The sequence below is a fragment of the Primulina eburnea genome, chromosome 16 (genome assembly GCF_022965805.1).
Source record: "Primulina eburnea isolate SZY01 chromosome 16, ASM2296580v1, whole genome shotgun sequence".
NCBI classification, from domain to species: Eukaryota; Viridiplantae; Streptophyta; class Magnoliopsida; order Lamiales; family Gesneriaceae; genus Primulina; species Primulina eburnea.
In genome coordinates this window covers 5,500,524-5,526,992 of record NC_133116.1, presented here as the reverse complement: position 1 = coordinate 5,526,992, position 26,469 = coordinate 5,500,524, and the positions used below count along the sequence as shown (strand labels likewise).

At 33.0% G+C, this 26,469-nt stretch overlaps 3 protein-coding genes across 9 annotated transcripts; 2 read left to right on the top strand and 1 right to left on the bottom strand.

Annotated features, from left to right (window-relative positions):
* Window positions 1-1,873: 1,873 nt before the first annotated feature.
* LOC140817190 (GSH-induced LITAF domain protein) lies at window positions 1,874-3,738 on the top strand. Its single transcript, XM_073176827.1, has 3 exons — window positions 1,874-2,159; window positions 2,891-3,017; window positions 3,114-3,738. The coding sequence occupies exons 1-3, from the start codon at window positions 1,921-1,923 to the stop codon at window positions 3,195-3,197; spliced, it is 450 nt and encodes a 149-aa protein (XP_073032928.1). The 5' UTR covers window positions 1,874-1,920; the 3' UTR covers window positions 3,198-3,738.
* A 1,842-nt stretch (window positions 3,739-5,580) lies between these two features.
* Window positions 5,581-12,688, bottom strand: LOC140815907 (uncharacterized protein At2g33490-like). Of its 3 annotated transcripts, none has more exons than XM_073174936.1 (11): window positions 12,373-12,687; window positions 11,437-11,509; window positions 10,628-10,693; window positions 9,997-10,058; window positions 9,845-9,913; window positions 9,353-9,381; window positions 9,054-9,261; window positions 8,649-8,933; window positions 7,821-7,874; window positions 5,938-6,915; window positions 5,581-5,788 (listed from the first exon to the last, which is right to left on the bottom strand). In XM_073174936.1, exons 1-10 carry the CDS (start codon window positions 12,481-12,483, stop codon window positions 5,965-5,967), a joined length of 1,908 nt encoding a protein of 635 aa, XP_073031037.1. In that variant the 5' UTR covers window positions 12,484-12,687; the 3' UTR covers window positions 5,581-5,788; window positions 5,938-5,964. The 3 variants fall into 3 exon arrangements, with proteins under 3 accessions (XP_073031037.1, XP_073031036.1, XP_073031038.1); XM_073174935.1 differs by having other exon boundaries at window positions 10,628-10,702; window positions 12,373-12,686; XM_073174937.1 differs by lacking the exon at window positions 7,821-7,874 and having other exon boundaries at window positions 10,628-10,702; window positions 12,373-12,688.
* Window positions 12,689-20,385: 7,697 nt separating this feature from the next.
* Window positions 20,386-26,332, top strand: LOC140815951 (uncharacterized). Of its 5 annotated transcripts, XR_012114483.1 has the most exons (4): window positions 20,388-20,610; window positions 22,056-22,169; window positions 25,464-26,040; window positions 26,073-26,332. XR_012114483.1 is itself a non-coding variant. In XM_073175001.1 (3 exons), exons 1-2 carry the CDS (start codon window positions 20,464-20,466, stop codon window positions 22,158-22,160), a joined length of 252 nt encoding a protein of 83 aa, XP_073031102.1. In that variant the 5' UTR covers window positions 20,386-20,463; the 3' UTR covers window positions 22,161-22,169; window positions 25,461-26,332. The 5 variants fall into 5 exon arrangements, 4 of the variants coding, with proteins under 4 accessions (XP_073031102.1, XP_073031101.1, XP_073031100.1 ...); XM_073175001.1 differs by having other exon boundaries at window positions 20,386-20,610; window positions 25,461-26,332; XM_073175000.1 differs by having other exon boundaries at window positions 25,464-26,332.
* Window positions 26,333-26,469: the final 137 nt, after the last annotated feature.

The window sequence follows — 26,469 nt, the reverse complement described above, 5'->3', positions numbered from 1 at the left end:
TATGTTAAATTTGTTGAAATATATCTAAATTATATATTTAATTAATTATGAGTATCGCTTCATTGGTATAAAAAAAGTGGGTACAATGAACATGTATAAATGACAACTCACCGTGTCCATCTCCGTACCCGATTTACAATATTTCTCACATATACACACAATACTGTATTTTATTAAACAGTGTCGCTTCATTTGTATGAAAGAAAGTGGATACAATGAGTGGGTATTAATACCGAGAACTCACCGTGTCCATCTCCGTGTCCGATTAACAATATTTCTCACATACACACACTACTGTATTTTATTCCTTCGCTCTTTGATTTGTTGTCCTTTTTATTTTACTCCCTCTACATTTGCTTTTTCATTTCAGCAGACAATGAATAAAATACTCGCAACGAGCATGTTCAGATATAATTAATATTTGCCTTCCCCATTCATTCCTTTATCGCACATAGCACGATAACCTGCAATACCATATATATACACACACACACATACGTATATGTGTACAGAAAGAAAGTGGGCTACCAGTCGCTGCTGCTTCCCATTCTTCTGTTCCTTGCCTTAATGTTTTTTAATTTGTAGTGTCTTATTCGTTTTTGTCATAATTAAGGCTACCATTTTCCTCCGCATAACTCCAATTTACAAAAGTTTGGTGAGATAGTTTCAAGTAGGATGAATATCTTATTTAGATTATTAATACAAAAATATTACTTACCTATGTCTAACAAGAGACCTACTAACTCTGATTTTAATATTATTTATAACATATATGTCATATGTGCTATTCTATTTTGTTATTTTAAAATTGAGAAATCTTTACCATTCATTTTTTAAAAAAATCTCCAATGATACATTAAATTTTATTTCTAGAAATATCTTTCTATACTTTTAAAAGAAAATAAAAGAAAACCCGAGAAAATAAAATTCCAAACATTATTTTTGAAAAAAATATATCACGTTACATATTTTAAACAAAATTGATTATATTTAACCAGCACAAAAACTTGTATGTGACGGTTTCACGGGTCATATTTTGTGAGATAAATCTCTTATTTGGGTCATCCAATGTTAAGAGTATTACTTTTTTATTGTCAATATCAGTTGGGTTAACATGTATCACAGATAAAGATTCGTGAAACTGTCTCATAAGAGACATACTCTTTAACGAGAGAGGCTGCGACTTACCACTTATATGGCATCTTATTTTTTGTTTTAGGACAGAGTCTCGAGAATTAGATTCAGTAAACAATGATACAATAATTAATACGGAATTATTTTCAATTTAGAAGAGTCGTTCAATTTGAAAATGAAGTTTTGTTAATAATTTTTTTATATGTAAAATATGGAGTGATATCATAAAGATTTTTAGTATGGTAAGAAGAATAATTATGAAATTAAATATTTTTGTATTCTCTAATAATAGTCTCACACTTAATAATATAGTATAAATGAACTATTGAAATTTTTTATAACTAATTTTCTTTATATCAAACGAGGGTCATATTATAATTGTATAAATTAGTGATAAACTAAACTGAAATTTTGAATGAAGATCATACTATAATTATGAAAAATAGTAAGAAATTAAACTGTAATTTTAAAATAATAAATAAAAAAATAAGAAACAAAACTAGACCACACCAAATTCCTGTCACTGTTACGAGGAAAAGTAATAATCGAACTCGTTCCAATAATTCGGGCCTCTGAACAATCTCAACCGTGATAAATATAATTGGGCCGGCCCAAAAATGTGGTCAACCCCGGGCTTCTAAGGCCTAGAAACCACTTGATATTCAAACGTCAACGAGACACTAAACGCGTATTGAATAGTAACACGACTTAGCATATAAAGATGTAAACTCGCATTCCTTGGTATATGTTCCCGTACCAGAAAATCGAATCACCGGAGAGATTATCATGGATAAGCCTTCAAAGAACGATGAGCCGGCGGTCGGGATTCCCTACAACGCGGCGTACCAGGCGCCGATGCCCCAGCAGTACTACATCGGAGAAAATCCTCATCAGGCTGGTGCGATCCCTCCTAACGCCTTCGTCGGAGACCCCAAGGGCATTCCTATTCAACAGACTATTTACCGAGATACCCCTGCTCCATTTCAGTGCGTTTATTGCGGTGGCTCTGGGATCACCACTGTCAAGTAAGATTCTCGAATTTCTTCTGACAGCCACGATCTTAAGTTTTTTTTTTTTTGAGGAATTTGATCCGATTACTTGAAATTTGAACGAGAGTCAAAGTTGGGAACTTTTGTTCTCCGTAGCTCCAGTTGTGTAATTTGCTGTAATTGGATCTATATTGATTGTTGCTGATGTTGAAACTTTTCTATTTGATTTTCCCTTGAAATTGTTAAGGATTATGCGTTAAGTTGATTTACACATTACAATCACGTCGGTGGAACTTAACATACTAGAAAATTCTTATCTAAGTTGCAACAACAAGAACAGGGACCATACGAAAATTAACATGGGATTGGTGACATAAAAAGACAGTTGCCCAAGCATTGACTATACAGGGGTTGCCTAATTTTAAGTGGTGAAACTATAAAACATCATCTACCGATTTAATTTCACTCCAGCTATTGTCTTAGCGAGGACAGAAGTTATTTGCATTATCTTACAGCCTAAAACCGTACCCATGCTTCGCAATGAACTGTGTCTCATAGAACACTCGGGTTTAAGAATTTCGGCTTCAAGGGATTCATATTTTGTATGACTGATAGTTTAATGATATTTGATTCCGGATAAGACTTGACTATAGTTCAATATGATAAAAGATGATGGATTTCTTGTACTGCCTGAACTTCATTTGTTCTGATTGCGTTTTACCATCACGGTTCCTATTCCTCATCTTACCTTTTCTCTCATGCTCTAGGTCAAAACCAAGTCTAGCGGCTTTTGTTGGTTGTATGATGCCAATGATGCTTGGGGTATGTTTTCTGTGCCCTTCTATGGATTGTCTATGGCACAAATACCATTACTGTCCAAGCTGCAATGAGAAGGTAAAAATCTTATTTTTCTCTAAACATGGTTATCCTATAATCAAAAAAGAAAAAGGAAACGGAAAATGAACATGTCTTGTTTCTTTGATTTGCCAGGTTGCTGAATTTGAGAAATCAGATCCATGTCTCGTGATGGATCCACCACAATGGGCACAACAGAGCTTTGCTTTGCCTGCGTGACTCGACGTGTCCATTATTTGCCTTGTAATTCTTCTCCTTGTATGTATGATATTACTCGTGTGGTGATCTCATGTAGATTAAATCCTAATGTGTGTTCATGCATCCAAATGTGAACATATGTAATTGACTGAAGCCTTTTGAAACTATCTTACGAGCTTGTAATACTTATGGATACTGGGTACGTATTACCTTTTCCATTGAGCGGTCGATTATTTTTGTACAAGTCTACTTGTACTTTTTGCGATAAATATAGGATGCATTATTTTAACTATATGTTTGATGTACATGATGATAATCCAAACCGAGTATGAAACTTGTAGCAAAGATTTCGCAGATGGTTGGAAGATTTGAAATTATATTTTTTGTTGCTGATTCCCTTTTAAGACATAAATGGGAGCTATACTTACATTTTTTAAAATTGAAGGCCACGACATCTTCGAAGTTATCAGAGTTAATTTGTCTAGAATACTATAAATTTCTCAAACTTTTGGATTCAAAGTTGCTGATCGCCACTTTCACCCTTGCTTTCCTTCAATGTAAATTTTTTTAAAAAAATTGAGCAAATAAATGTAAAAACGAGAAGTTTCTTTTTACTACAAATTGAATTTGTCACAGGTAGATGATATGCTATATTAGTGGGAGATCTATGCTGATCAAACAAAGCCCGCATATTGGGTTAGAGCAAGATTTCGGTTAAACCGAATTAATCAACCGAATCGAGCTAATTCGGAAATCCGGTTCGGTTATTTCGGAAATTCGGTTTTCCAATTAAAAAAAGTCAGTTATATAGGTTAATTCGGTTCGGTTACGGTTTTCAAAATTTTGAAATCGGTTAACCGAATTAACCGATATAATAAATATTTTATTTAATAAAAAAATTTATTTATCAATTTTTATAAATATTTTAATTTTTAATTTTAAAATCGATATAATATGTATTAATTGTGTTCAAATAAAACTTATATATTTGTGATGTGTGTAAATTTATATTTTTATGCATTTGTGTAAACTATAATGTTAAAAAAAAATTACATACATAATTAACCAATTTTAATTCGGTTCGGTTTTCATCAGTTATGAAAATTAATTCGGTCGGTTCGGTTATGGCTAAATATTTCGGGTCGGTTCGATTATGGCTAATTCGGTTCGATCGGTAACTGAATTGACCGAATGCTCACCCCTAGCCGCATCCATATAAACGCAATCTCAAATTATCAAATCTCGTTACTTATAGCATTACAAGTAGAAGTGTAAACGAATCGAATCGGTACTTGAACTTTTCAAGATGTCTCGAAAAATATTTGATTTGTAATCGAGCTTATCGAAATAGAACATGTTAGAACTTTTTTCGAGCCGAACTCAAGCTCAAATTATTTTATTTGATAGTTGACGAGTCGTTCACGAGACTTAATATTTTGTTAATATAATATAATTATGTATTAAATAAATTATTTTCGAGCTTTTCGAGTATTTATTTTCGAGCAATAATTCGAATATTATATGAACATGTTCGAATATTTCGAGTCAACTCGAGCTTTAATTCAAATCGAATTCGAGAAAAAAAATTAGAATTTTCGAATTTCGAATCGAGCTCAAAATCGAATATAACTAATTCTAGCTTTCAAAATTTCATCATATTCGACTCGATTCGTTTCGATTACATCCATAACTACGAATCCACGTTCTTAAGTTGGCTCGTGGAATTTTTACTCTAGTTAAAGAATTCATGGAAACATGTCGATAAGGCAATAGTAAAGAGTTGCAATTATGTTTATGTTGATAAATTCAGAGAGTGAAATTACCTTGGTTAGAAAACGGGCCTCGTGTTGGGCACTGTACCATATAAATAATTGTTTGACACGTAGCTAATTGAGATCTGTTTTTTTTAACAGATACATTTTTGGCTATTCAATTTATGCAACGACTATTCTATACTAATAATTAATTCAAAATTTGTGCTATTTTTCAAATATTTCATTTTTTTATATTTATTTTTTCAATTATAAAATTATGTTAAATATTCTAACATAATATATAAAAATTACAAATTAAATTTAATATCGATCACTTAAAAATATAATGATTTATTTTTTCACATTTATAAATCAAACATGTATATATTTTTAAATTGTTTTTCCAAATTTAGGCTACTTTTATCACATTATCGATCTGGAACAATTATCACATTGTCGATCTCTTGAAAAGGAGACATCCGCGACGTTTTACTTTAAACCATCTCTTCCGATATTTCAACTCTCAACGAGAACATCAATATTAAATTATAAATCTAAAATAAAATACTATCCCAAAAAATTTTCTTGTTAAGTGGAGTGACCTCCTTAAATTTATAAATGATTTTTTTATTAATTTAATTATCGATATGAGATAATTATAACATCACGAGACCTGAACAATTTAGGCTACTGTTAAAATTGCTCCTAGAAACAAAAAGATAAATACCTCGTAACTCACAAAATTTAAAGACGCAATTTACAGTTTTGTCAGCTGGTTACAAGTATGAATCTATATTAATCTATCCAATTGAAACTTTCCTAGGAAATCTAGTCTCAAATCAGCATCAAATCGCACAGCTGCACGACAAATGAATTAGAGTACATCAACAACACATCCAAATTAGCCTAAAAAAAATCCTCAAGTTTCATAAAATAAATAAATAAAAGCCTTAAGAAAGCTTTTTTCATTTTTAACTTGCTCTATCTCAATAATTTGATTGCATTACCTTCAACTATTAGCGCTGGCTAATAATCTACATTCTCGGAGAGTCGACCGGTGTCAAAGGAGGTGAAGAAACATCTGTTATCTTGGAGTTTTGAGAACCTTCTAAAGGAACACGCAATGCCATTTCCATTGAACCTCCAGCAGGAATAGAGTAGCTGCGAGGTAGTGTTAGCGGTGGCATTGGATGCGCTGATGCTGCTGAAGTAGTCACTAATCGTGCATTGGACAGTTCATACCTTTTGGACATTATGGGACCCGAATGAGTAATACGGTCTGCAGTTCTTTTAGGAGCTAAATGAGAAGGGGGGCGAGGAAGCTCATGCAGCTCACTAATTTTAGGGGATGATACAAAAGTAGGTGTAGCTCGTGAAGAAAATTTAGGGGTCGATGCTGGGAGTGGGAATGGGGTACGCAGTAAAGAACCTGAAAAAGGCGGGGGATATCTTGATGAGGCAATTGGACCACTGGCAGAGAGATTTGGGCCGCTGGCAGTCCAAGGCTTGTCTGTTAATGGACCAGAGAAAGCTTGTCTTTTGACTTTCTTAGCATAGGATGCAATACTAGGATCATCCTGTTTAAACAAGAGACCTTCTGATAATGGAGGGGGTAACGGGCTTGGCTTTCTGTTGTTACTCTCTTTGAGTACTGAATGTGTGTCTAAAATGATTGGCCCAGATAATTTCTCATTTGCACCAAATTTTTCGTACTTGTTTTTCTCTAAAGGAGACGAATGCCACAGGTTCATGGTTGGTTCTCTGGTCTGGGAAGCTTCATTATCAAATTTCCTAGAAGCTACACTCTTTGCTTCGTCAGGAGTGGGAAGCACATAAGAAATGAACTTACGGGATGCTGAAGGTCGCAATTGTGTCCGCTCGACCTGGTCAAATTTCTTAGCAGGAAAGAGAGGGGCAGATTTACTGATTCCCCTTGCTTCCCCTTGGAAGGAAAAAGAATTTTGACTTGGATTTTGTAAAATTACCTGCAAACACGTATGGAAAAATGTATTATTCAAGAAGTAGAATTATTAAGCAACTGGTGTTAGAGAATTATAAAAACAGAAGGGACCTGATTCATAGTGCAAAAGGTATATTGAAATATGACGCTAGACCAAATCAGTTCTTTCCTAGGTAACATATATTTATTCAACCTACTAAACCTCTTTCATTGTGGGCTCATACCAGATAAACAGATATTAAAATGCATTATACTCATATTTGTCTCTCTAGCTAGTTGAAGGGGGCAATGTGATTTTTAAACCTGGTAAACAAATTTTCCTACTTTCATAAAAATTGTTGACCTGGCTTATAAATCAAAATCATCCCTATATAGCAACCATATGACACTTTATTCTAGTTCGACCACTGTGGTGTCATACCTTCTAGATGGAACTCACTTAATCCAACAAATCAGAACATGACTATCGTACAGTTCATGTATTAAATAAATACCACAATTACGTCTATGCGTTTCCCCCCTACTTTTACCAATGTACACAGACAGCGCAACTTGAACCTTAGACTTTGAGTCCTATGACACCAGCTGCCATAAGATTTCAATGTTAGCATCCCATATATATTTCCTTTAAAACAGCCCAGTGTTGCAGTCCACCTCAACAGACCAGTTTTCTTCCTTGTTATCTGCTTATCCTTTCAACTTCTTTCCAAAGGATTGTGTAACTAATTACAAATTCAGAGGGATACAACTAGGGGGAGAAAGGTGAATAGCAAAACACAGAAATTAAATGGAAACCTAACTTGAAAACAGAACATAAAATAGTTATGTTCACAAAAAATGACCATCCTTCCAGCACACTGAAGTTGGAGGAGCAAGCAATTAAGGAAAAAAAAGTAAAAAAAACATAGGACTTATATATAATATATCTACCCTTGCAGCAAGCATTTTAGTGTCTGGAGAACTTGTAGGATCTTTGTTATCCAACTGCAAATAAAGATATAAATATCAAGTAACAACGAAAGAAAGTCTTAGCCGAAACTATCAACATCCCAACAAAATATTAATAGAATTTGTTCAGAAATTTAAAGTGAACAGGTTCATCATTTTCCTAGTACACTGATACTCATCCAGGTAAGTTGGATAATCTGTTGCAAATACTTTGTTAATGGATTGGTCAACTGATAACATTTCTCGAATCTGTGATGTAAGTTTGCTCCTCGAACCTCCTACGTGGTTATGGGAGTTTGGTGCATTCATTGAGTAGGAATCAATATGTTAACCAAAAAAAAATCCAATTATCAGTCAGCATGGTATCTCAAAGTAGGCCAGTAAGTTTAAGGACTTGATTATACCACATATTAACAAATAGGTTTCATACAGAATAAAATTTATGGTTTGGTTTGCTTTGAATGGGTCTCGGAAGTAGGCTTTCTCATCATTGTAGTAGTTTGTTATGAAAAAAAAGCACATTCAGCGTTATCTGTTTTTTCTTAAAATTGTTAAAAAAATCCCTGTGCGCTCAATTACTGGCTACCTCTCTTTTCTCCCAAACAAAATGCAATCAACACAACCAAATGACACGAATTTCCGCAATGTTAAACACAAATTTCTCAATCTCAGATGAATCAAAAAAACTGTGAATTGGACCAGTTGGGTAACACGTAAGGCATGCGCAGTAGTATATCACCAGATTCTTTTTTCCATGAACAAAATAGGTAGGAAGGCTGTTTCATAATCAAGATACGTAAAAAAATGTACCTCCATTGAGTTTTTTGAAGCAGAGACTTCTTGCAGTGGGCCACTTCTGACAAATCCAAAACTCAATTCTCCATTGTCACGTCCTTTGGAACCATTTTCCATGTCACTGTCCCCATTACTATCACTTTCATCATCGTCGTCATCGTCAACATCAACATCATTAACTACCTTACTATCATCTTTAAGTGCACTAAACTGATAATCAATATGTTGCTGTTCAGCGACCAATCTAACATGTGGCTCAATGGCTTCCAGAGATCTGACTGCCTTCTTGAAGAAACATAACTGTTGCAAAAAAGAAGCTCCACACTTCAAAAATGACATAAAAAGGGAACATGTATCATGCATAATAATATTAGTAACAAAATAGGGAGGACAGTAGCCTTCTTAGAGCAGGGAAAAAACCTGGGCAGCATGATGCCGTGATGCCTGTGTTAGAAGACTACGAGATTGCCCTTGTTTTAGAGATTTCATGCGGAATACAAATATATTTGCTTCCTCATCGTATTCATCACTGGCTTCCTGCAGCTGGTGCGAATTATAAAATTCTCCCTTATTATTTCTTAACTTCCCTTTTTCTTTTTGTTTCTTCATCAGTTCTTCATATATTTCTCTGGAAGTTAATTATATATGAGAAAGAGGCTTAGTCGAGAGGACAGATGCTACAGAAAAGACAAAAAAGAAAAAAGAAGTAAATCTTACACCTCTTTTCATCACATTGCCTCTTCATCTCCTGCACGAAGGAGAAAAGCGAAGTAGAAAGTCTTAACTGGGGCATAAATAAGAAATAGAAGCAACATGTATAACACGACTCCTCTGGAATTTTTATTTTTGAAAGTGGATCCAGGAACTGCAAGCCACGTGACAAACAAACCACAACAAAAAAGCAAATGACATTTTTTTAGCACCGAGTCCTCACAACATGCACAACCAATTGCAGTCATGCATTTGGTGGATGTGGGGGAGCACCAAATTAGAGATTCCAGTGCTTAAATAAAATACAAAAATATTAAATCTGGAAAATAGAAAAGCATAGGTGCAGAAAGGAAATATTCATCTCTCCCTGACTAACACCGCCCCTTGTCTTCCTCACAAAACAAGCATCTCTTCTGTTAAAATGCAATGACTTGTGAAGTTGATCATGACATGTGACAACAAAAGGAAAACACCATGATTCATGATCAATGTAAGCTCACCTCTACTATATGAAGTTCATTCAGAAGAGATTCTGAAGGAACAGTTATTGTCTGGACTATGTGTGAGCGCTGGAATACAAATCCAACAATCAAAATAAAAACTAATAATTCAGGATACAAAAACTAATCATATGCAACACTAATTAACTTACATAACTATCGACAAGTTTCTGGAGTTCAAACTGTCCTTTACCCAGCATTAACAAAACTTTTCCTGCACAACAAAGAACAATTAGTCCTGAAAATGAAATAAAACATCAACATTTTATGCACACAAAAAAGAGAAGTATGGTAGAGATTTGAATGTCTTCAATTCAATTATGCTTTTCATCAAATCAATTTAATATCCCGAGCTTGCATGTTGACCTACTCACAAAGTAAAAAGTTGAATAGGTCATGAAAGAAAGATGAACACTTTATTCATACTTTATGTGGCACAAAATCCTATATTTATCTCCATTCCCACAACAAATTCCTTAAGTTAATGAAAACAGAACGCAAAAGGCAAAGGATATGATTGATATCCCAGAAAGGCACCCTTGTTGAGTCGGTAGGTAGCAAGAAGCAACAAGTAGGGCCCCTAAATTTCAAAAGTTTTGTTCAAATAACCAATCATTGAGCTTGAGTTAAGAATTTTCTTTTTCAAATACCTTCAATGTAACAATCACTGAACAGATTAACACCTGTGTTATTTCTACATAAATTCTAACTTTTGACTGGGTATAACTGTCCATTATAAGAATAATTTTAAACAATCATATACATAACTATATTTCATCTTACCGCTTTCTTCGTCATCACTTAACGCTGTTTTCTCCAAAAGACAATCACCCATTTCCCTTAGTGATTCTGAAAATTCTAAAAATGAAAGGATTTATGAGGGCATGCCATTGTATTCCATGAAATAAGATAATATAACTTTCATTCCAAAAAATGTGAGGAGAAGCAAAATATTCAAATTAGGAAAATAAAATACAAGGAAGAAATGTAAGATATTGATATGTTCAGCTCTTAAAGCAAGCTTACACTTGCATACTGAGACCAAGGCTAGTGTGCAGAGAGAATTAACAGGTTTTACGGGACATGTTCCAATAAACTAATAGTCATGTTAGGATAACTATCTGTAGATGATGCACCTTCTTGCTCGCTGTAGGTGAGACAACATCAAGCAGTCAAGAACAAGGTAATAGTAAATTAAATTAAAAAGGATTAGTAGAAAATATATGGCTCCTTTTAATATGACGAAGATAATGTCTTGCCAAAGCATCAGTGTTCTTCAGTTGATTCGTCCAAAACAGTGAGGTGAGAACAATTACAAACAAAGACTTCGCTATGGTTATGTTTCAAAATGATAAAAATAAAAATAAAACTTCCTAACACTTATTTTCATGAAGAAAAAACTCCACCAACAAAATCTTAATCAGAACAAGCACAGTAGACACCAATCAAAGAAAACATGCTTTTATAATTAAAGATTATATTTTGATTAGCCAAAGCTATTCAGCTGTCCAAAAAATTGCATACATCATTCATAGTGAAGTTTCAAAAAGGAAGGTGAAGAATACAAAAACTTCTTTTTATATATGGTATACCATATACACTGTTTGCGGTTGCTGCCGCTGCAGAAAGTAACCTATCATAGCACTCTCTCATGTCAATCATGTCCTGAAAATGGGAAAAATTGGCTTAACAATATGTTAGCATCTCAGAAAGTAAAAGGCAAAAGAGCAGTATTATGACACAAACAAAATTGTAAACGAGAAATTAAAACTGGCTATAAAAAAAAGTATCTATTGATCTGAGACCACAATATTCATTAAGATGCATCTTCCACCATCCCTCCCAGCTGGTCCCTTATATGTATGCAATAAAATTTATCATCGCCTGTTCCCACTGAAAACACGACCTCTTACACCAGAAATAAACTTTCCGACAACACTTTTTGCATGTACTGTGATGCAACTAACAGGGATCATATGTAGTCTTTAGGATGTTATAATGGCGTTTCCATGCATATTTTCATGATGTTTTATGAACTTATCCTCTAAAAATCACAACCATTGCAAACTAACATTTACCATTTAAAGAGCTACTCGTTTGTGTATGCGTGGGTCTTGAACCAAAAGAACAATTTTATTAACAAACTACTGTCGTTCTATCGCGAGTTTAACTGCTTCTCTTAGGTGGTTCGATCATCAAATGAACGAGCGTGCTGCCCATACTAATATAATTACAATCACGTCGCAAATTAGATCACCCATCACCAATTAAACTTGAAACCCAAATCTGTATAGATTGAAGCATAAATTGTAAAAAAAAACATGATACACGATCATTTTCTTCATCGCATACAGTTTGTCCCATATTGTAATATACAACGATCGAACCCACACCCAGCACGAAAAATGTAAAATATAAATCTTCGGGTTCCGTAAACTTGTCAAACTCCAAGCAATATCACAAATCAAGCAAGAAGATTTGAAACGAAACCACCCAATTGCTTCCAAAAAATCTCAAAAAAAATATACCTGGGTAGCTCGAGCGAGCTCGTCGTCTGCTAGAGATTGATGTTTCTTTTGCGCTCTTTTTTCATGCCTCAGGGCCGCAAATTTCTGCAATTTCTTCAGCGATGTCTTCATCTCTTTCAATTAAAAATTATGATTGTAAAAGTAACAAGTCTGATCACGCCAGAAAGCTTATCTAAGGGACAAAGAGGAATTTGTTAGTGGATTCAATGGGTAATTATGAAGCCCTAGATCAATTAATTGAAGAGAGAGGGGGTAACCTGAGATGATAAAAAATGGACCTGAATTGGTTCAAACGAAGGTGGCCGTAGTGGTCGCGTCAAAGCTTCGCATGTAAATCGACGCGACACAAAATTGATTTGTGAGATTATTTTATAAAAAATTTGTGAATAATAATATTATAGTTTAATAGATAAAATTGTGATAATGAGTTTAAGATAATTTTTATTTTTGTCGATAAACACTTTATTAACTTAGATTATAGTCCAATCCCGTTAGAGTATTTGTATTTATTTTGTTTAACCTGCAAAATTAATGGATAGAAACTGACGGCAGAATTATAAATACACAGTCGACAATTGATATTACACGAAAGAGCACGTGGATATGTAGCATACATATACATATTCAAACATGTTTGGAAATTATGTTGTATACGCATAAAGTAATGTATATTTTCTCTTCCATTCACTTACATTTATCTTTCTCGTGATGTAGGGAAATGAATGTGTGTAACTCTATACATCTTTATCTGATCAAGGATTCATGATATTATATATCTCATTTCTCGATCTAGTATCTGTCTTGATTCCTCAAAAAGAGTTCGAGTGATCCTTGAATTTGTGCAGAGTAAAAAAGACCAGGAATGCCAAAATAATGGATAAGAGATATTGTCCACGGATAGTCCAGGGACCGGAATCCCTTGTGTACTCGCATCATGACCACTGTGTGAACATCTCAAGACATTTACCGATTTTATGTCCACGGGTCGTCATGGTTCAAAATCATTAGTATATCAATCAAACATATGTAGGAATGATGTGACAAGAATAGAAGCGGTATGAGTTGTCAGTCACAATAGTGTAAGGAAGCAAAACATTGGCAGTTTTGTCTGATCATTAAGAAGTGACCAAACACTGAAAACAATGCCATCATTACATTTTTCTCTATATACTCAATTTCACCTGACGTTTTCATATATACTCACTATATATAACATTATCTTTTATTGCGAGTAAATATTCAACTAACTTGAGGGTCGAAATTCCTACGTCAGAAACCCTTCTGACTTCACGCTAACGTTATTTTTTTTCTTAAATGTGCATATCATCCAGTACAGACTCCCTCTATCAGATCACTAGTATTCACAAGGAAGGAACACGACTCATCTCGGTAAATTGTCCACTTAACTCTCCCAATTTACGTGGAGATCATCATGTCTTTACAAAGGTTTAGGCTTCATTTATTTCAATTTAAAAAATTAAATTGAGGTGTAATAAATCGAATCTAAAGCTGCCATCAAGAATAATCAACGGGTCTTCAATTTTACAAATTTAAATGTCATCTATGACGATAACAATAACAATGACAATAATAGTTTCTTTTTTTTTTAAAAAAAAAGTAATGATGATAATAATAGGGGAAGTTGGTGAAAAATCCCTAATTAAAATATTTCTTTGGGTTCACTCCCTACTCACAAAATTGTGGTACTATATCATACAAAATGTGGTACACTTCATGTAGAAATGTGGTACTAAAAAAGTACTCAGGGACTGAACATAAAAAAAAATGATAGCTGGGAACTGAAATCAAATTTTCCGATAATAATATATAGGTCATAGGGAATAGGGACGTTATTAATTAGTTATGCATTCTGAAATAAACACGTAGTTGACCGTGCGAAAGATTATCACATTTGATGTTTGACCACCATGGGAAACTATTACACGCATTATCAAAATTTTTAAACAAATGAATAATAGATAATTTTTTTATTTCGAATATATAAACATATATCTTATTTAGCACTAAGGTAAAAATTTGTGTGAGACGGTCTCACATGTCGTATTTTATGAAACATATATTTTATTTGGGTCATCCATGAAAAATTATAACTTTTTATGCTAAGAATATTACTTTTTATTGTGATATCGGTAGGGTTGACCCGTCTCATAGATAAAGATTCGTGAGATCGTCTCACAAGAGACCTACCCTCGCACTAATATATCTCTATTTAATTTGGAGTCTTATATTAAACTAACTATTGGAAAAATAACAAAATATTAATAAAACCACTCATTAAATGAAAGTATGACTGATTTTTATTTTTTTTTTGTAAATTGATATTTACAATGAATTTATCTTCAGTTTGTGAAATAAAAACATACCTCTATAATTAGGACAGAAATATATATTAGATAACAAGACAAAATAATATTACTGTTTAACTTTGTAGAAGCCCCAAAATACCTTTTTCAAAGTTCCCTTATTTTTCGATTTTAATTTCAAATTTTTTTAACAAAAAATGTTTATAAAAAAATCGACCGGACATATACGATGAGATGACATAGACGTGTTTCGTGGAGAGTAAGTGTCCACCGGTTGTAAGGAAACATACCGTATATGGAGTTGACGGCTTCTGGGTTGGTCCGGTGAAAATTCATAGTCGGCTCTTCGTATTTGACCGGAAAATTTTTAGAAAATCGTCAATTTAATGACTATTAAGAACTCCAAATTTCAACGTAAAACTATGGATATAATTCGTAGATGGATTTGATAAGCTGTCAAATAAACAAAATTTGATTCCTCAGTCACTAAATACGAATCAATGACGTATAAATTTAAATGATAATACCCAATTCTAATTTAAAAAGTTAATATGAAGCAACATAATTTTTACAGATAACTAAATTATATTACTTTAAATGACAGGAGTAATTAAATTTCAAAAAATATTAGAAAAACAATCTATGAATTTATTTAATTAATTATAATATTTAAGTTTTTTTATAAAAAATATTAAACACAAAAATTAATTTATGCGTATATGATATGTGCATACATGCGTGGAACGTACTTCAGCTACTACATGTGTGTATAGGCATCAAAAGAAAGAGGTATTTAGAATTAATGTTATTCGTTAAGTGGTGAAGAATAAAGTTGTTAATTTTGGTTGTTTGATTTGATGCCTAATATGTGGCATGGAAAACTATGATATATTAACTTCGACACATTGCAAAGACTTAAAACAAGTGTGAAATTTTATTTGAATCAAAGATGATCAAAACATATTTCTATTTTGTAACAATAAATAAGTACTTCACCACTTGAATTAATTAATACATATATATTTTATTTAAACTTGTGGAAACTCAAGGTGAGAAAAAATATTTCATTACATTTATCGATGACTGCATAAGGTTCAATTATGTCTATTTATTGAAAAACAAGTATGAAGTTTTAGAAGATTTCAAAACTTATAAGTACGAGATCGAAAATCAACTCAAACCAAATGTCAAATTGATCCCAATTGATCAAGATGGAGAATATGTTACTTCATTTGAAGAAAGACAAAAACTTGTGTGAGACGGTCTCACGGGTCGTATTTTGTGAGACGGATCTTTATTTGGATAATTCATTAAAAAGTATTACTTTTTATGCTAAGAGTATTACTTTTTATTGTGAATATGGGCAGGGTTGACCCGTCTCACAGATTGTGATCCGTGAGACGGTCTCACATGAGACTACTCTTGAAGAATTATGCTTGAATTCTGGCATAATCATCAAACTACGTTTACCCCAAAACATGTGGGGGAAACAATTCTTTATGTGAATTACAATCTTAATAAAATATCACAATATGGGTGTCAAAATCGGACCCAACTTCGTTCGACCCAAAGAACAAGCTTGAAGTTTTTTGGTTCGGGTCAAAAATATGTGGGGTCAAATAGTGTTGGACCATATAGTTGACCCGAAAAAATAAATGGGTTTGGGTCAATTGAGTTGACCCGAAAATTATATTTTTAATATATTTGAAAAACATTATTATATATTTATATAACAAATTTTCATCTTTTAATATTTATTTTGTATATTTTTTAAATATTTATTTATTTGATTTAGTAAATATACTTTAATTTTCTATAATTAGATTTTCAAATTTAAATAATATATAAGATATGTTTTGTTATTATGTGTTTAAATTAAAATATTTTTTAAAATTTTAATGTAATTATTTTTAAAAAATTAAAAAAATAAAAATCGGGTTAAGTCAAGTTGATCGGAGTTAGTCGGGTTCGAGTTCAGGTTGGTTCAGGTTTAAATCGGGTTCGGGTTGATCAATTTTTTAATACTATCATGGGTCAAGCCGACCCAACCCACCCGAATGGACACCACTGTACCACACAAAGAAAATGATGAAACTCCATGTAGATTATAAAAAATATCGTAAAACATCTTACTAATATTCGAAGTGTGGGAGTGTTTGATTAAAATATAAATACTAAGCCAAAACAAATCAAAATTGGATATAAAATAATCGATTGCATTTTAATGGATATGCATATCACTTCTTCTTAGTGCACAAGGTAGCTATTTCTGATATAAATGAAGGAATTATCATGGAATCAATGAATGCTTATTTGAAAATATATTTATTTGTAAAGAAATGAAAGAAGCAATTTCAACTAGAAGAACCTATGGGACTACAATTGGTTCTTCTCAAAGAAATGAAGAACAAAGACAGAGTAAAACAGAGAGTAAAAAAATATTTCGATCATGATTTTCTAACAAATATATTAGACAATGAACCAAAAGTTATTCGAGAAGCTTAGTCTAATCTATAAGCACGTCTCTAGAAAGAATCTATCAACAATGAAATAGAATACATCATGTATAATAATTGAAAGTTGATTGATTTTCCTCCGATGTGTAAATCTTTAGGAAGCAAGTGGATTTTTAAAAGAAATTATAAAGGAGATTGATATATAGATACATACAAAAAGAATTGGGAGCTAAAGGATTCGAACAAAAGAAAAGAAATGATTTATTTGATAGATATTATCCAATTACTAAGATTACATTCATTAATGTTCTCATAGCTATTGTTACATCATATAACCTTTAGATTCATTAAATGAACGGGAAAAAAACTTCTTGAATGGAAAGTTATAAAAAGAAATATACATGAAACAATCCGATGGATTTGTTGTACCAGAACAAGATAAAATAATGTGTCAAAACTCAAACAAATACCTAAAAAATGACATTAAAATCTGGCACTACAATGTTGTCAAATGATTTCAAAATCGACAAATGTGAAAAATTTTCTACATCAAAGGTACAATTAGGGCTTATGTAATTGTTTTGTCATTATGTACATGAAATGTTAATTAGAAGAAGTAATCATGAATACTTAAAAAAATGTTGAAAAAAGATTTTGAAAAGAAAGATATAAGGTTATGTGATGTCACACTAAGGATTAAACCCTCTAAGATATTAGATGAAATTGTCTTATCACAAACTCGGTATATCTAAAAGGTTATTAAAAGATTTAATGTCTTGAATAGTTTGTCGACTAGAACATCTATAGAATTTTAGGTATACATTTAGCAAAACTCGAGGAGAACTTGTTTCTCCATTGGAATATGCAAAAATAATCAGTAGTATAATGTATTAGAGGATTTGAATATCAAATATAAGAAAAATTATTACCTTTAAATCATTAAAAAGGCATTCGAAAGTAGACTCATTGCTTCCATATTATAGTAGATGGTAACAATGAACTAACCGTAGTTTTAATGCTCACTTCTACGTTAAATGTTCAATTTCATGGACACAACTGAATAAAACTGTCATAGTATGGAATACTAATTTGCTAGTTGTGAATTTGAACACAGTTGTGTATTTTGACAGAGTATTTGGAATCTAGAGAAATATCTCATGGTAATATATATTGTGATAATATATTATGCAAATTCATATATGTATATATAGATACAAAAACATTAAGTTTAATTTAATAAAGTGATTTAAACTAAGAAATTGTTTTGAATAATGTTGGTAATTTCAAGAATTCATATTTAAATTTTGAATAGCAATTTAAATTTTGTTTATAACTCCCATAGGTAGGGACGGATCCAGGAATAAGAGTTGGGGTGGGCTTGAACTCAATATGATAAGTTATATATTATTAAAAAAAAGTACATTATATCGTTCAACGAAGTTGTGCCTTACGAGATTTTAAAACATAAAATTCATCAATAATAGAATTTACATCAATATGTTTAGCTAAATCTCGTTCAATATAGAGTGTCAAACAATCGGCAAGAAAGTCATCCTCCATTTTATTGCGAAGTGCCGTCTTCACATGCTTCATTGCTGAAAAACCCCGTTCAATAGTGGCAGTAGACACAGATAATGTCAAAACAAGATGAATCAATCTAGTCAATATAACATAAACACTTGACCGTCCACTCTCGGTCAATTGCTGACACAACTCAACAAGTGTAGAAACCTTTAAATTCTGCATCACATCGAGTTTATAAATGTATCAATTCATACTTCAAAACAACAATTTCTTGATCTGTGAAATCTCCAGGATAAAACTTCTACGCAAGCTTGCAAATATCATCACTGTTAAATGAGTCAAATGAATTTTTAGGATCTAAAGCTATACTAAGAGAAAGAAGTTTCACCGATGACTCATTGAACCCAGTATTTAACTCCATCAAAATGAAATCTATTGCTGCATTATAAACATCAAAGTGGTGATGATGTTCTATTGAATAAACCGTCGCTAATTAAAACCGTCGATTCACCTTTTTTTTATTTTTTAATAATGTAGCGACGGTTTTAGCAATAACCGTCGCTAATAATTGCGCCGGTTTTTGATAAAACTGTCGCCGATCCACATCGGCGACAGGTTTACTAAAACCGTCGCAAAAGTAGCGACGGTTATCAAAAACCGTCGCTAAAACCGTCGCTAAATAAAAAAAAATGGGCGTATAGCCCTAGCGTAGATCCGTCTCTGCCCATAGGGGATTTTAATTTTCGAATTTGAAATTTGAAATGTAATTTAATTATGGTTTATAATTCCTATAAGAGATTCAATATTCAAACATTATACACATGCAAACATTAATATACATTTTAAATAATGAATTAAATATCTTTAGACATTTATTATAATATATCTAAGCACATTTTTCGTTTATTTCTTTTTTTAGAATGTATATTTATGTGGAAAATTACTTAAAATAACATATATTTCTATTTTATATGTATATATAGGTTAATAAAATAAAAAAATTTCTTCTAAAATGATTTAGAAGTTTGAAATATTGAAGGACAAATGGAGGTCTCATACATATGTATAGAAAAAAACTTTAAATGTCGCCATTAACATTGATGTCATGTTATATTATCGATTGCATAATATAATTAATTTATCAGATTTCATTTTATATTTTTTTATTTAAAAAAAGTAAAAAAAAAGAAAAAACTGAAGTTAAAGACAATCTACGCGTACATACATACATACTAGTGCACTGATGCACACATAATGTGCTTGTATAATATATTTTATAATTCATTTGATTTATATTTAAATAAGGATCAAAATATAATTATAAGAAACAGTGACGGACTACACTATAATTTTGATATATAAATTAAAAATAAAAAGTAAAAAAATGACTTTAGTGAGAATTGAATCTATAATATAAATCATAAGAAACAATAACTCTATCAGTTGAGCAACATATAACTTGTATTAAAATTGACAATGACTTTAAAATAATTATTCTAAATGTCTCAAACTTAATAAAATAGTATATATATATATATACACCGGGAAAAACGAACATGATTCAGGGTAAATTTTTTTTTTTCCTTTTTCTTTTTAATACTGATTTCCAAATTGCAATATCCGGAAGTGAAAATACTCAGGATTTTGGGTTATACACGATTTTGGGCTATACTTACGAGAATTGAAGCCCATGTTTTTTGTAATCTGTATATAGTTCAGTTAAGAGCCCAAATTTATAAAATTCAGTCAGTGTGGGGAGAAAAGGAGAACGGGAGGGGGAGGAAATCATGTCGACGGCATGGGGTGCATTCTGGGGAACAAGAGTTTTGGAGATTGTGAAGAAACATGACTCGGGAGGCCTTGTTTGGAAGAGAATTAAGCTCACTTCCACACGCAAAGCCAACGCCAAGAAACGCCTCCGCCGTGTTTGGCAGGTACTACAATAGTCATGTTTTCGGTGTGTCATTTCCCTTTACATTTAAGGGTTGTCATTGTATTGGTCCTCCCGGGATGAAAGTGGATTTTTTTTTTGATTGGGTGTGATTTTAAGCGTCGAGTCTGACTGCATGCCAGCTGCTTGTTGAAAGTCTTCAACTTAGACTCTGCACTTCCCTTTTGTTTTTTTTTCTTTTTTTAGCTTTTCCTGGTTTAAAAATGAATTTTTCCATCTGCACCATAAAAAGAGTTACTTTCTTGGGCTACGATTGATTTGGTTGCTACCTGACTAGAAAGAATGATTGCGTGTGTGTTAGTAAGCCATTTATATAGAGCGCACCACCGTTCGTTTGATTCGGGTCCTTCACTAGGAGTCCTTGAGGATGAAAGACTTCCTGGTTCAACTCTGGGAATTCGATTCTGAATTAGGATTATAAATTTCCCTTTTGTGCGTTTCCTTTATGTTCTTATATTTTCTTCTGGTTTCTTGATTATTCCTTTTGCTGCCGGTCCCTGCAGTGGAAAACTGAATGGTAAATCTGGGCGCCGGAAGCATTTTTTCTCTTGCATTGGCTTTATAAGCAACGTTAGAGTACTGCGTGGTGAAAAGGTGTCCGTGTTTTTTCTCTTCATCGCCATGTGGGAAATTTCTGTCTTCCTTTCTTGCTAGCCTGTCTCAAAAGAAACCCATGGAGGAAAATCTCAAGATTTTTTTGGTTTAATCCGTCATCATGATGTATTTATATACGAATGATGAGAGTTGTAAAGAAAGATAGCAATGATGATTTCTCCTTAATTACTAATCATTGATTTCATTTGTCGTTCTATGTTTTACTGCCCATCATTTATTGCATACAACAGTTAATAAATTAAGGTAAATAAACCAAATCCTTGATTCCAGATGGTATCTGAGTGACACAAGAATTGAGTCTTCGTATGACTTTTTAGCCCTGTTGTTGCTGATGGCGAGACAACAGAGATGTATCTATTGAGTCCAACAAAAGTCTGTTGTATGGTAGTGTTCGACGGCAAGAAGTTTTGCATTTTCACTCCGGTTGTATGTGTGTTCATTAGTGTTTTGTATGATTCTGCTTGTTGGCCTAACTTATTATTCATCATGAATGTGGTCTCATGATGAAGAGTTCAAACTTATTTAAATTTGGGGTGTACGTATCGAACGGGAGTGCGGAACTGTTGAAAACTTGAGCCCATGGTTTCAGCTTGAATGTATCAAACATTTGATTCATTTCAGCTCTATTAAATTTGTCCTGACAAGTTTTATTTTCACAAAGCATTATCTAATCATTTATATATCAATTGCTATGTAGGTACTAACATAATCTCTGGTGTGTTTGCCATGAAATTTAATTTTTCTATATTTATGTGTGTTGTGGTGTTATGTCTTGTGATGCTAAATATGTTGAACGATATGTTTTCCTCTCAGAATGAGGCTGTTTTAAGGGCATGTTCTGATCCACCTCCATCGGAAACGTCTCCGGCTGCCGGTGGAAAAAATGCTAGCATGTATGACCAAAAAATCACAAATTAGCTGAAATGAGTAAGAATTCTGAACAAGCACAAATCCTCTGTCAGACACTTGGGCATGGACGAGATATATTGCAATTTTTTTTTCTTATGCTTCCTTCTTTACTCCTCAATTGCGTAATTCGATCTTTGCATGGATATATTATTTTCTATCTATCTTCTTAATCTTCCTTTGTAGCATTAGTTGAATCCATCATTGTGCGTCACGCAGTAGCATTTTTGTGTCTGGATTACATCTAACATGGGAACCATAAATCATCCCACGTATTCTATCATATTAGTTATGGTACTCTGAATAGTTTCCATGGCCACCCTTTGTGTGCCTGCTGTATTACAAATATCCATGGGCAATGTAGCTAAATTTCATAGGAAGGATGTAGCTCAATCTTCTGAAATAACCACGCTGTGTGCTATTACAAATTTATTTCTAATTCACGTGGAAACCACGGGAGGCTGAAATTTCATGCAACCGTCTCTTCTGTGTCCTTGAGAACTTGTGTTCATTCTAAAGCTTTATACATTTTAAGGCACTTGGAAATTCTTAGATACAAGATTAGGACATGAACACTTGTAGCGTCCTTACCCGAGCCACTGTTAAACAGACTAATAAGCATGCAAAATTTAAACTTGATAACAATAATGAAACAACGGGAACAAAATATCTTAACCATCTTACAACCCAAACGAAAGCAGAACAATAACTTCAGTTTTAAGCGTTAATACAAATATATCGAAAGCATAATCTTGCACGAGAATACGTTAAATCAAATAAAACTTCAACTGAATCACCACCGAAAACTCAACTGCTTTAGCCACTGCCTTGGTCGTCTGAACCGTCCAACCTAAGACCTACCACGTAAAATGGGGTGCCCAAGATGAAAACAAGGACGTGAGCAACAATCTGCCAATACGAGAATGTACGATTATACAAAATGATATGATGCATGTCAAATGCAATATGCTCGGATATCAAAGATCAAGTCAAGAATCTTATGTTCAGTGTAGATATGCCTAAGTGTGTAGTATCTGATATGTTCTAGGCATGTTTTGGCTCCCACACTCATAATCAAAACGTGGACCTACAATGTCCAGGATTATCAGAGCCCACGGGTCCCATCAGACATGGTAGCTTCGATGTCCAACCGTCCACAATACAGAACATGGCTGAGCGGCCAAAACAAACGAGGTATATCTCAAAAGATACAAGGTCCAACATGATATGTTATACATAATATGCCAAAGCATTAAAACATATATCATGCAATATATAAATATGCAGCATATAAGTGTGTATGTTACGCTTGGATATCTCAGTCAGTGCATCACGTAACTCATTAAAACGATCTGACAGAAAATTTACTCGTCTGAACCTAGACAATACCAACATAATGAAATCACTATCAAGTCAGATTCTGAATTACCAAATATGTTTCAAAGTTCTTCCTAATGATCCTTAAATCACTCTTTAAGGCTTTAGGATTACACATGCGTCCGTCATCAACCCACTGATGATGTCTCGATCTGCGTCCAGTTCACCTACCCCTCATCGACACTAGTTCAGAAACTTCCCGACACCAAACTTTCTTAGAAACTAGCTAGGAAACATAAGGTATATAACTAGAACTCAAGAGAGAGTAGCTGAAGGAAGCGGTGAAGGAAACGAATGAAATCAGCGTCCATTTATAAGCTGCATCCGGACTAGTTCAGAAGATTCGAAATCAATCTTATTTGCCACGTGTTAGGATCTCATTCGTCTGGTTGAATTTCTCGAGATAAATGTAATATGTAGATTGAATTGTTCATTTTAAAATCGGTAGATCCCAACAGGTTGATTCTGAATTATCATTTTATTAATAATGCTTGATCAACAACTTTTTAATAATCTCTTGATGAGTATTCATTCAATAAAGATTCAGGTAATTATGATTTAAAGGGAAATTTGATTTAAAGGGAAATATTCTTAAATGACCCCCCGGTCCATTTTATTTTTTCCCTGTAAGATAACCGTCTCAATTGTATTGTAAGATATCAAGCTAAATCCGGGTTGTAACTATAATTTATAAAATTATATATAAATGTGTTGTAGGGTCAACCTAATTTCATGGTTGGTACAAGAAGATGGCTGCGTAAGAAATCTTCCAGTTCACAACAGAGGGGACCCTCCACCTTTAATATTGTTTTCTTCGGGTAGATTTGTATTTGATGAGACCATTTTATTTGAATTTGAATGTGGCTAATGAATTGAGATTGTCATTGTTGCACAGATTCTAAGCAACCTCTCTGGAGTTAATTTTGTACAAATAAAACACACTACAAGTGGGTTGGTCTTTGAATTTGTCAACTCGCATAATTAGTAAATTATGTACTCTCAATTTCGTTAATTTCTATAATTCCCAAATTGCCCAACTCTAACTATTGCCTTGTGTTTCTTGCATTAGCGATTGACTTGGTCAAATAATGCTTTCGAAAGTTATGTCGTGTGTGTGGTCTACCACTAGGGACCTCATAAGCAAGAGTCCAATTCCGATTTTTCTACCAGAAATCTACAAAAAAGATACATGTCACACTAAAATATAAAGAGTTTTTGAATTGCAATCCATCCCATCTTATCGTCTCTCACCTATCACATTTAATTTTGTCATGGCAACAAAATCATACATTATTATTATATATGTGCATACATGAAAGTGATATACTTGTTTATATAACGGGTGACGTGAAGAACTCCAACAGCTCTAACATGATTCTAAGCCACTGTCACAAGGAAGTTCGGTCGGCAATTTTTATTATTGTTTTGTCTCAACAAATGTGTTTCTAAACGTAATCTCCCCCCCATCGTGATGGCATGTCAAATTTTATGAACCATAATACTACACGAGCAAGAAGGTGAATCACTATATTTTCGATGGAAAAAATTTGAGATTTAGATATCAAAACGCAAATAGTCTACAATTTTATATTATTTCTTGATTGATAGAAGATTAAGAACTATGATTTCTTCTCATGAATCGACCCGTGATATGATAAATCTCTAAACTAGACAGTATGCCGTGCATGAGTTGCCAATCACCCACTTGTCAATTTAAGTCTGCTAGTATTTGTAAACCTTGTCTCTAATTTTTCTTTGATATGATATCATCAATCATGTTAGCTCTAAACATCGTGAAATCAGCAACAACCTGCTGGATAGGTACATACTATGTACCTGAGAAATATTAGATGTTTTATCGATGACTTTTTTTTTTTTCTTTTTATTGTTTAATATTTTTACATTTTTGGATTTAAATTATTTGTGTATCACAAGTAGGAGGCGTGCTAGATGGGAGTCAACTACTGTTGGGATGAGACAACCCGTTGCATGTAGGACGCGTGTATTTCACATCGGAGAAGACCTTTCAAAATTGTTTTTGAGAGATTTACAAGTTGCTAAGTGTGAGATTAGATGTAATTATGATTAGGTCTAATTCTGTATTAAGAATAGTTTAAGTCAGAGTTATAAATATATATAGTAGTTGGGAGATTGTGGGAGTATCATTCTGCTTAATATATGTCATTTCATTATAAATATGAATATATTTTTGTGTGGAGGTCTACCTTTCTTTTATTTGTCAAATGAAAGGAATCTTGCATGGATTTCTTCAATACTAGGCCCTAGGGATTGAAATTCTTGGTCGCCTTGCCCAATCATATCATCAAGTTGTATGAATAGCATATAACTTGCCGGGAAAAAAATTTAGCTTGCAAGATTAAGAAATCGATAAAATTACTTGGCCATTAAGAATTAGATTTGCCGATGATCATTCATTGGCTTGTGTGATTTGTTAAAAGTATTTTGTTTTATACTAGAAACAAAGAAAACTTCTCAAACTTCATGTAATTTGGATGTAATGTGTCCTTGGCTTTTCAAAAATTTAAGGTGTACTCTTTGTTAATTGTAGCAACAATGTTACGAGTTGTAATAAATATGTGCCAAATATTTCATTTCAAACTTCTTTTCAAATATGTAACATCAATGAAATTTATGGTATATTTTGGATGTTGTAAGATTCAATAAAAACATGGGTGACTCATGGGGAACTTGATACCTAAAAATTAACTCTTTTTAGGTTGCAATAAGGCTAAGGAACCCCATGCGATATGATTTTGCAAAGATTATGTTCTTATTCTTGTGTTTTGGGAAAAGGGATTCTCTTTTAACTAAAGATTAGTCTATGTTTGCACATGCTACCTCTTTTTCTTTCTTCTTTTACTGAACTTTCTTGGAACTGGTTGTGCTGTTAAAGAACGTAGCACGAGCTAATTAATTTGCCAGG